The sequence below is a fragment of the Phodopus roborovskii genome, unplaced genomic scaffold (assembly GCF_943737965.1).
Source record: "Phodopus roborovskii unplaced genomic scaffold, PHOROB, whole genome shotgun sequence".
Lineage (NCBI taxonomy): Eukaryota > Metazoa > Chordata > Mammalia > Rodentia > Cricetidae > Phodopus > Phodopus roborovskii.
Window position 1 is genome coordinate 14,581,203 of NW_026126517.1, and position 11,447 is coordinate 14,592,649.

The window sequence follows — 11,447 nt, forward strand, 5'->3', positions numbered from 1 at the left end:
TCCCCAGTATCAGAGACATTCCTTGTACCAGCCTCAGTTGCTGTCAGATGCCCTCCATGTCATCTTCAGTTATGTATTTCCTCTGCCACAGCTGGATCAGGGCTTCTTTTGTCATGTGAGGCTCAGCAACTGGATCGTGTACCACTTTTCCAGCCCAGATATTGAATCAGAAGTAATAGATATCTGTGTGTTGGATGCAAAGTTGCCTCCTTGGTTTTTAAGACCGAAGGCTGATGGGATCATCCCATCCCCCCACCCCCTGCCTTCCCTCAGCCTGTTTGCAGTGTCATTGAACTTCTGGTGTTGCAGTCACTGTGATGGTGACATTCACTGGAGCATCGGGGAATTCTTGTACAGGGTCTGAACTTGAGGTAGTAATTGCTGTTTCGGTGCCTAGAAAGAGCACAAGTGGGCAGAGGAGAGCAAATGTGGATCCCAAGGCCGCTATTAGAGGGCAAGACAAACCATATAACATGCATGGAACCCAGCATTGGTCTCTGTGTGCTCATTAGCACAGGTGGTGCCTACCTGCTGGTGTCTCAGTGCTTTTCCTGGAGGCCCTCTGTTGTTGCCTGTGCTCCCTGAGAGAGTTAAGAGGGAGAGGAATTTTAGAGGCATCTGCACCTAGCCTTCCTTTTCAATTCAGGAAACTCTGGACCCCATAACGATAACCTGTACAGAAACCCACAGAGACAGCTGACCTGAACAAGGGGGAGCTAATGGACCCCAGACTGATAGCTAGGAATCCAGCATTGGACCGGCTCAGACCCCCTGAACATGGGTCTTAGTTAGAAGGCCTGGGCAGTCTAAGAGACTTCTGACAGTAGAACTAGGATGTATCCCTGGTGCGCAAAAGGACTTTGGGAGCACATTCCCCATGGAGGGATACTCCCTTAACCTAGAGGCAGGAGGGAGGGCCTAGTCCCTACTCCGAATGACTTGACAGATTTTGTTAATCCCTCCTGGAAGGCATCACCCTCCCTGTGGAGTGGGGAAGGAATGGGGTGGGAGGGGGAACTGGGATCGATATGTAAAATAAGAAAAATAATAATAAAGGATAATCTGTACACTCACATGGGAATAAGCAACCGACTGAGGCCTGTAGGGAGACATGAAAGAACATTAATTGACCAGTGCAGTGTAGACTTCAGAACGGCCCTCCCCTTCCTAGTGGGCTCCATGCAGAGTCTCAGGAACCTAAGGGGAATGGCCCCAGAGCTTGAGGCTGGCTGGGGTCTTGACCATCAAAGGATGATGTCACAGCTAAGGAAGAGTCTAGATTCTCCTTTGGGTTGGTCTACACCTGGCTGCCCTATGGGGTCAAGTAGCCCATTCTTTCAGATTCCCACTCACAGGGAAAAGTGTGTGGGTGCCGGGCAGCATACTGGAACACCAACAGAGAGGCCACCAATGCCACCACCATCCCTGTGCTTGTTGCACCCAGCACAGCTGGGTAGGCACTGAAGGCTGGGTCCACTAGAAGGGGAGAGCATGGATTGTATTAATTAGTTCCATCAGTGAACGTGGGCAACAGTGACTCACAGGGTATGGAGAGGGTACCCTGCACATCCCACATCTCTGTTGCCTTTTATGGAAGACCCAGGGAGTATGGATCTCAGTTCTTCCCATCCAAAGAGATGTTCTGGCTGCCTGGTGCTGATGGTTTGATCCCCAGCCACACTCCCATTTCTGGCAGAAGATACATAAGGCTACTTATTTTGGCATATTAGGCCTGAAGGAACTATGCCATAAAATACAGAATTTTCAAGACCAAGGGAGCAACAGGAAGCTGAGACCTCCTATTCCTTGAGAGGTGAGACCGAGGCAGACTGGGTTCCTCTTAAACCCTCAACATCACAATTTTTCTCCAGTTTCTTCAGACTGACCAGACTGATGCTGGATTAGGGGGTCTGCTCCTGTGCCCGGGGCCTCCTGAGCTGCCCAGAGAGAGACAGTAAAGAGCAATAGGAGAGAACAAGTAGATGCATACATAGGCTAAGGGACCCATAAGCATGGGAACAAAGGACTGGAGCAGGGTAGCCTGTGAAGGGGAGCATAGGCCAGGTTTCAGTTCTTTGGGGGAAAAGCTAAGTTCTTCCCTGTTGCAAGCCCAGCACCTGGTGTCTTCACCTCCGAAGGATGTCCTGCAGTGTGGTGATTCATAGCCAGGATGCGGAAGGCATAAAGGACTCCTGGGTCCAACCCTCCCAGACGCCAGTCCCTGCTCTCCGGCTCGATGTTACTGGCTGCTACCTCCCAAGCACCAGCTTCTGAGCTGGGGACACTGGCCCTCTGCTGCACCAGAAAGCCCGTCAGGTTTCCAGGGCCATAGATGGCCCACTGCAGCTGTACCTCTCTCCGCTGTCGCCTGTAGGTCAGGCGGCTGATGGTGACATTAGGAGGGGCTGGATACCCTGCAGGTGAATGAAGATGGGGTACATAAAGGCACCTGCCTAGTAATAGCTATGTGGCTTTCCCTTGTGGATGGACAGTCTGCAAAAAGGAGAGAAGGAATGGTGTATGCATCCTTGAGCATCTGTGATCTCCATTTTCTTATTGATAAAATGAGGGAGTATGGAGTTCTGTGTACCCGTATTTAAGATTCCACCAGATTCATATTTCCCTAACCAATCTGGTCATGATCTAGAAGGTGCCAAAATTTTGGAGAAGATAATTTTCAAAGGGCTTTCCGTAAAGCCTTCTGTAGCCATTGGTCGCCTATGTCCCATGCCACAGGAACACACATCCTTCCCACTCACTCAGGACCTCCAGCATCACACTTTGGCTGCTATTGCCCAAGGCATTGCGGGCCACACATTGGTAAGTGCCCCTGTGGTGTGCTGGGTCAGCATCTCTGACTTGAAGGCGCAGTTGGGCACCCTCAGGGTGTAGTGTGAATCCATAAGTACTTTGTTCCAACCGCTGTTGCTGGGGTCCTAGCCAGAGGAGCTGAGCAGGTGGTGTGCCCTGCTGGAGAGCACAGCCCAGCCAGGCCTCTTCTCCCTCCAGCACTGACACTCGGGGTTCAGCCACTGTCAGGTGTGGGGCTTCTGCAGAGACAGAAGGTGATGCTGAAAAACAGAGAAGGCAACTCTTCCTAGGTCACTCAGCCCTCCTATTCAGACTTCTGATGTGGTCTCCTGCAGGATCTGCCTGTAGGTCACTATTCCCACCCCCCAGCACCTAGCAGGGGCCTCCCTCCTGCACAGCCTGCCATCTCCCTGCTGGTATGGTGTAGGATCATAGAAGGTATTCGGCTTCTGAAGGTCCATGACAGTCAGGTGCCAATGGATCTCTTACAGAAATTTCTGAGATGGACTAATCGGAGAAGAAATATTTTGGGTTGAGGATCTCCTTAAAGCACCCAGGAAAGCATGCTAGTCTCGAAGACTTTGGAGAGCAAGTGGAATCATTGTGTCAGACTGGTGGCATGCAATAGCTCCTGTTTGCTTTCCCTACATTTTAGATCTTCCAGTTTTGAACTCTTTTATTTTCAGTTGTTCATATCCTGGGAAGGGGTGGGTGAAGATAAAGGGGGGAACCGAACTATAGATAAAACAAGAGACACACAGATAGAGAGCTTTTTGATACCTGAAACTCGGAAAGCCAAGAATATGGTCAGGCACCCCCTTATGCAAATGGTAAAATGGGAACTGCAGCCAGTATTCCCATACCATCTAGTTCAGTGCTGGCCAACCATGCCCAATCTTAAACCATAGCCACCAGCACACATAAGGCCAGATTACATTGAAATGTATGGTAAATTACAGATATGCTGCATTTTCAAGATATGGTGTAAAAATGTTAAATAGTTCATAAATAGCATTATTACATGGGAATAAATTGTAAATATATTAAATGTTTTACCTCTTCATACTTTTTTAATGTGGCAATTAAAATTACATATAGTCACATTATATTTTTATTGGACAACACTGACCTTGACCAAGCTCTCTTGTTTTATGGATTAAAAGAGGGGGCTGGCAAAATGGCCCTGTGTGAAGGAGCTTGCCACCAAGCCTGATGACCTGAGTTCACACGGACTCTCCAGAATCCACATGGGAGAGGGAGAATATTGACTTCCACACACTGTCCTCTGACTTCTGCAGGCACAGAGTGGCAAGGGTGCACACACACACACACACACACACATACACACACACACACACACACACACACACACACACAAATATTTTGAGCTCCTGGAGGAAAGTGAGTCTGTCTCTCTCTTGACTCCCTTCCCAGCCCAGCACTGCCCACCTCTAGAGCCTCCTAATCCTGGTTCTGAAGGGCTCCCCGAGCCCAAACCACAGAACCATGACCAATTCTTGCTCACCTAGCCTTAGCCGGCAGTGGGAGCCAGGGGCCTTGAGTGGGTGAGAGCCCTGGCAGGTGAACTCTCTGCCTGCCAGATCACTCTGAGCCTGTAGGAGGGAGACAGCTGGAGAAGAGCTTGGGTCACCCAGGGACTGCTGATGTTGGTCCAGCCAATTCAGCATTGCAGGAGGTTCACCTCCAGGCCACTCACAGCTCAACATGATGAACTGGTCACCTACTGTGGCTGTGGTCCCACAGGTGGGGCTCCTGGGAGGTTCCCCTGGAAAGGAGTGATAGGATCAGGGTAGCCTTGTGGGAAGAGAAAGAGACTGGCAGGCCCAACTTCCCCCCACCGTTCCCTCTACTCAGCCTCATTCCTCCTCATTTATCCGGGGCTGACCATGTGGCGGGACAAAGATGGAACCCATGCAGCTGTTATATACGCTGGTGAGTACTAGATCAGAGGTAGAAACAGTCTGGGGCCCAGGGCGGGGCGGGGCGGGGTGGGCGATCTTTGAAGATAGAATTGCGTTGTATCCCTGTCTTAGTCATGGGTGTACAGAGGAGGACACAGAAGAGAACATTTGGCAGAGAGAGCTTTGAAGTCTATCTCCAGGTCAACATGTAATAGCAGAAGCAGAATATAAGATTGAGGGCGTCACAGGTCAAGGCTCTAGGCAGAAACCGAGAAGGGCAGAGTACATGATGGACAGGAAGGTGAGAACTAAATGTTACCATCTCCATATTCCTTGAAAGCCTGGGAGCTAGAGGTCCAGAGCTTAATCCCAGACCCCAGGTCCTTCTAAATGTCCCCTGACTCGTATCCATGCTGCTGGAACCATGGTATTCTAGGTATTACCTGTGTCTACTTACAGAGAGTGAGCCTGCAGAGGGTGGGCACAACCAAAGTTGGGTGCTGTCCCATGCAGGTAAAGATGCTGCCATTTGGAAGTCCAGTGGCTGTATAACTCCAGGTGACATTGCTGGGGGCAGTCGGGCCAATCCCTTGGGGCCCTTCCCAGTGAAGCTGGGCATTTGGAAAACCCCCAGGCCAGGTGCACAGCAGAGTCACAACCCCAAAGGTGGGGAGCATAACACAGGAGGGCTGTCCTTTGGGGGGATCTAGGTAGAGAGTTGGATGAGAAGGGGCTGAAGCGGCTCCCCTGACAGTGCCCAGCAGGCCTGGCTCAGGTAGGGGTATGGAGAACTGAGGTGGCAAAGTAGAAGGAAATGTGCAAGAGGGGATTGGTAAAGAAAATGCTATGCCTTCGGGTCAAGGAACAGGGGTTAAGGGGTAGGCAGTTCAGAGCTCCGTGGGATCCCAGAGGTTCCATGAAAGGCCTTTGGTTCTCATGTTTGCCCTGAGAATCTTGCCTCACTGTCATTATCATAGCCTTCTCTGTGCCTCAGTCCAGGCCTTGGGACTATAGGGTAATGGTTTTGGGAGCTTCTCCCAGTCTCTTCCCATGGATCCCCTTAGCCTTTCCCAAGTTCTCTAGACGTGCTTCCCCCAACTCCAACAACTTTGACACCATGTTGGCCACGGTTGCTGGAGGTTGCCTGAGCACAAGCCTGGGTAAGCTCCAGATTTGGGTGCCCTTCTCACCCACACTCACAGTAGACGATGAGCTGGACAGTGGTCTGGGTGCGGGTATCTAGGTGGCTGTTGTGGGCCAGGCAGGTGTACGGGCCTGTGTGGGCGCGGCTAGCACTGGCAATGATGTAGGTGGGCCCAAGGTGGATCTGAGAGTCATCATGGAACCACACATAGTGACTAGGAGGATTGGATGCAGCTAGGCAGCTCAGGGTCACCTCCTCCCTCTCACTGGCCCAGAACCCGTCCTCAGTGAATCCCAGTGGCTCCACGGTGATCACAGGTTTGTCTGGACCATCTGGAGGACAAGAGAGGTCCATCTCACCTCTCCGCCCTTTGTCTTTTCATTCACTCATGCTGTCTGTAAGCCCTGCACTGGAGCTTCCAGCTACTCAGACACTGGGAAGAATGGGTCATAGGCACAGCACAGTGCAGAGTGGGCAAGGCTGCTGGAGGCAGGAGCTTGCTCTAGGTGTCTGGGACTGAGGGATTTCCTGAAGAGTAGTTGACCACTCCAGACTCTAGAAGGACAGCATTCTGCACAGAAACCCTACAGCCAGGGCTATCTACTTCATTGAGTGCCTGCCCTCCCCTCTCCTGCTTTCCAAAATTAGGATCTCCACTCCTGACATACTTTCCAACTCCCAGGAAGGATGGAAGCCTGCCTGTCTCCTCCACTCTGCCTCCACTTCTTTCCCCAGAGCTGCTGCTGCTCACTTGACTTACCATGTCCTCAGGCTGTAATCCCCACACAGTCTAGTTTACACCTGAAAGGGAGGGCACCTTCAATCCCTGTTCCTTAAAACCGCTGGGCCAATGGGCAAGGTGACATACTATAGAATATCAGCCTTGAGAGGCAGAGGCAGGAGGAGCAGGAGCTCAAGACCAGTCTGAGCTACATAGTGAGTCTGAGGACAGCCTACACTATGACCTTGCCCAAAAAAAAAAAAAAAAAAAATTAAATGAAAACAAAAACAAACAGAACCAGCAAGCAAATGAACAGATCTCTCTATACCACCGTTGTGGGGTCACTGTGTTCATTTAAATTTCTAATAATCAAATCTTAGCAAAAATAACCAAGTTCAAACAAACCACACAGCAGCTTTTACTTTAATATTCATGTTAGCCAGATATATCTAGAACATTATTTCAACAGGCACTCAATTTAGTCGTTAGTGCTGTGCTATTTTATACTTTCTCACTTCAAGTAGGTTTTCAAAACCGTGGGTGTACTTCGCTCTAATTAACAGAGCTCAAATTGGCCACATTCTCAAGTGATCAGAGACACACGTGTGGCCACCGAAATGGACACTGGAGCGGCTTTGCCTTCCTTCAGCCTTCACTTTCTGGTTTCTGGCTGGCAGCTCTCAGCCTCAGCTTTTGGACCAGCTTGCTGTCCTCTTTGCTCCGTGGCCTTCTCCCTGCTCCCGCCACCCCCAGGGGTCTGCCGATCAGTTATATATAGCCCTACATACTCCACACAAAGACCAACTTTTCAAGCCACTCCCCAAGTTGTAACTCATATCATGAATGTGGACGGGTGCCCCTTTTCTTAGAAAAACGAACTCATGACTTTCAAAGCTTAAAAACCTTGACAGAAGAGACGCATGGCCCTAGTGGGAAAAGCAGCCTCTAACATTTGTCTTTTGGAGTCTCTAGGGAGCTGGAGCCCTCTTGTGAAAGAATTTGGGAAGCTCTGAGATGGGACTAGAGGCCTAATTTGAGTGGGTAGGAGGCAGCCAGTGTCCCAAGTTCAACTCACAGATGACATCTAGGAAGACACCATCACTACTCAGCTGGTTGACGGCATTGCTGGCTCTGCACTTGTACCAGCCTAGGTGAGTCCGGTTGACTGGATCTAGCTGGAGCCTTGGCCCAGAAAGGCCCACCAGGACCTCCTCAGGGCCTTGAGGTGTGTGATGGTGCCAGGAGAAGGTCAATGGCCCTGTGCCCTCCCTCACAGCACATGTGGCCAGCACGGAGACTCCTTCTGTTGGGGATGGATCACTCAGGTGCACGCGAGGCTTGGACACAGGCACTGACCAGAGAAAGAGAAGCGTGGGTTTGTTACCTGGACCATGGTCCAATGGCCCTTGCCCTGCTGTCAATGGGCTTGTCTGGTCGCTTGATTTGGAACATCCCTTCTTTCAAATCCCAGGTTTCCTCACTCCCATGATGAGTTATTAAATCTGGCCCACCACGTGCAAAGAAATGCATGCCCAGATGTACAAAGCAGCTGGCAAGTCAGCCGAAGGCTAGCAACAACCTGCCTTGGTGTCTCACCTAGCACGCTCAGAGTAAGATACAAGTAGATGGCGTGGACCTGACCACTGGACACAAGCAGGGTCTGGCATAGGAAGTGGCCACGGGCACCCTCTCGGAGCTCCTCTATCACCAGGCTGCTGTTCCTCAGACTCACGATGCCCAGAGTCGACGCCCCAGACTCCACCCTCGAAGAGGCTCCATTGGCGACTGCCACAGGCTGAAGTACCAGGGAACCCAGCGGAGTGAAGCTCCAGAGGACTGCCACTGGGGTGGGCCCAGGCTGGCAGTCTAGCTCCACAGAGCTGCCCCGCACTCCTTGGATAGACAAAGCTTCCTCCCCAGGGGTGTTGGAGATTGAGTGTGGTTGGTCTGGGGACACAAGAGACAACTATGATGTCTTTGTGGCCCTAGATTCCAGGGTGCACTCCATTCCATTGCCTGAAGACCGGTTCTTATTCTGTAGGCTCAGGGAGCCTAGTGGACAAGAGACAGCCCCTGAGGAAACCTGGGGGGGGGTCCCAGTTTAGATGCTTGGAAGAGAGCTTAACTGACATAGAGGGGCATCCTGGAGCAGAGTCTCCCCTCCCACCTTCCTGCCAGCCCATCCTCCCTAGTATCCATCCATCAAATCATCTGCTAAAAATACAAGTTGATAGGATTCCTCAGACCAATGAGGAGGAATCCCATATTCTGAGAAGGGGCTAGGGACCAGGAGTTTGTTTTTGTTTGTTGCTTTTAAGATGTATGTATTTGTGTGTGTGATGTTTCCATGTGAGTATATGTGCACTTGTACGTTTGTAGATGTACATGCAGGAACCAAGAAAGAGGACACTGGGTCCCTCAGAGCCAGAGAGAGACAGATGTTTGCAGAGATGTCCAGTTTGTTACATAGGCCCCAAGATTCAAGCTGGGCTCCTCATGACCGCTTAACCGGCAAACCCATTTCTCCATCTCCAAGACAGGGTTTTCAATGAGCATCCTAAGGTCAGTCTGATTAGACTGGTGACATTGGCAAAAGGGTCTGGAAGTTTCTCTGTAAGGATTCCAGACTAGGACTGTAGCTCCCCACTTCTTATTGTGGCCCAGGAAAAGGAGAGCAGACTTTACCAGTCCACCCAGCTCTATCAATTTGTCAACTAATAATTGAGCAGCACATTAAGTATTATAGTTAGTGCATGCTAATTAAATGCCTAACAGTTGGATAATGTGAATGGATGCCATTAAATGATCATGTGTGTGCAAAGGGGGAATGAATGATGTGTGAGAAGGGGGTGGAGGAGGGTCTGAGTACCACTCACCTGAGGCCGCTGGATGCAGGAGGCAGAAGAGTATCAACAGCTGGCAGCAGAATGGTCTGTGATGGGCACTCAGATCCACCATGGCCCCATTAGGGCACCGAGGCTTCTGCTCAACTCTTGAAGCCCTCTTTTGAGGACACAGGAGTCCTGGGAGAATGGGGATCAGCTCAGGTTGCCAACCTCAGCCCTTCTGATACCCCTGCTCTCCTATTACCCTCATTGCCCTGATAACTCATGAATTATTTATCAGATAATTCACTCTATCCATAGTGCAAGGTTAGGGAGGGGACAGGCATGGCTGAGAGGACCATGGCCATTGCATTTCCAACTGAACGGTTTCAGAACGAGGTGGCAAATAAGGCCTCCAGCCTCAAAACCTGCCTGATGCTTAGAATTGGGCTCCCAAGGAAGGACACCTAAGGTTTAACACATTGATGAATGGTCTTCATCCCTTCTTAGGGAAGAAAATTCCCATATTTTGTGGGAAGCTAGAGGTTAGGAGGAGGTGTCAGACACAGGTAACTTCTTGGAACTTTGGTAACTTCATAGATAAACGAGATTATAATCTAAATTCTAACATATTATGTAAATTACCTGAAATTTATATTAGTGTGTGGTAGAGATTTGGATGTTAGTAACATCCTATTTCTTGATTTGAGTAGGATCACAGTTCATAAAGTCTTAACATTTTATGCACTTTATATTTGATATGACTCACATGTGCACATATGTGAACCCTGTCTAGCATGCAGTAGGCATACCATTTGTGCTCCTATTATATTTAACTGATGAAGGGAGGCATCTGGAGCTGGAGTAGGACTCAGGCTTTTGTTCTCCAGGGTTCTCTGATCCCTCATCTTGTGTGTCTCCTACCATGTCCTGCTACCCTCATGGTGTTTGAATGACAGATCAGATTTTTCCATCCCTGTGGCAGGGTTGAGGGGAGGGTGAGATTCCGGGACCCCAATGAGAAGGGAGATCTGATGCCTGGTGTCAGGTTCTGGTGACAGGATCTCTGTCAGAGGCAAATGCTGGGCAGGCTGTGCCTGGGTCTGGAGATGCTCTGACCTTTGTCATTTTGCCTTAGTACTGTAGACCTGTGAACAGACCCTGTGTCCTTCTCCCTGAGCCCATAGCCGGCATCCCCTCAGCTCAGGAGGTGGAGAACAGATTGGTAGGTGGTCTTTGAAACTCTAATGCCAACTCTGCAGTGAGGACAGGTGTGCCCAGTACTAGAGACAGTTCCTATGGATCACCCATTTGGATCTCCATGTTTCTCAAAGCAGGAGTCTCCAGAACTCACCAGATGCTGGAGAGATTGCCCAGTGGTTTAGCACTTACTGTGTAAGCCTGAGGACTGGAGTTTGGATGTACAGAACCCTTGTAAATGGTGTGTGGCCATGGTGGTCCACCTATAATTCCAACCTCAGAAGGCAGAGACAGGGGACCAATCCCCAGAGCAAGCTGACTTCAGAGTTTGATGGAGATGTTTTGCCTCACTGAATCAAGTTGAAGACCTCTGGCCTCCACATGCACAGGCATTGCCCCCTACACATGTTTTTCCCCCACAAATGCAAACATATGTGCTCATGTGCATATGTGCATCCAAAATGGAAAAAGAAAGAATTAAATTTGGGGACACAGAGTGGAGGACCTTATACTGCCTTTCACTTCAAGGTATATTTTCATGGGAGAATGTACAGCCAAGTCAGTGTGAGTTAAGAAACTTTTGCAAGAGAAGGGGTTGTCCTGCACCAGAAGTCACTCTGCAGCATTAGCCCCATGTCTCTTTCTGATCTAGGGGCAGCAGGATCACAGGGGGCTCAGGTGGCTTCTCAGTTCACACACTTTTTTTTAATTTAATTTAATTTTTTTTTTAAATAAGGGACATCTGAGGAGTGGAAGTCAGGGCAAGAGGCCTGCTCATCAGTTTTCCCCAGGGAAATAGAACCGACAGAATATATGGGTATATA

The 11,447-nt window shown here is 49.9% G+C and overlaps 1 protein-coding gene across 1 annotated transcript; it reads right to left on the reverse strand.

The window, feature by feature from the left end:
• Nucleotides 1–286: 286 nt before the first annotated feature.
• On the reverse strand, nucleotides 287–9,556 carry Vsig10l2 (V-set and immunoglobulin domain containing 10 like 2). Its single transcript, XM_051196895.1, has 12 exons — nucleotides 9,475–9,556; nucleotides 8,195–8,545; nucleotides 7,674–7,949; nucleotides 5,934–6,209; nucleotides 5,191–5,439; nucleotides 4,337–4,597; nucleotides 2,760–3,050; nucleotides 2,118–2,414; nucleotides 1,354–1,476; nucleotides 1,075–1,099; nucleotides 529–581; nucleotides 287–393 (listed from the first exon to the last, which is right to left on the reverse strand). Exons 1-12 carry the CDS (start codon nucleotides 9,554–9,556, stop codon nucleotides 287–289), a joined length of 2,391 nt encoding a protein of 796 aa, XP_051052852.1.
• Nucleotides 9,557–11,447: the final 1,891 nt, after the last annotated feature.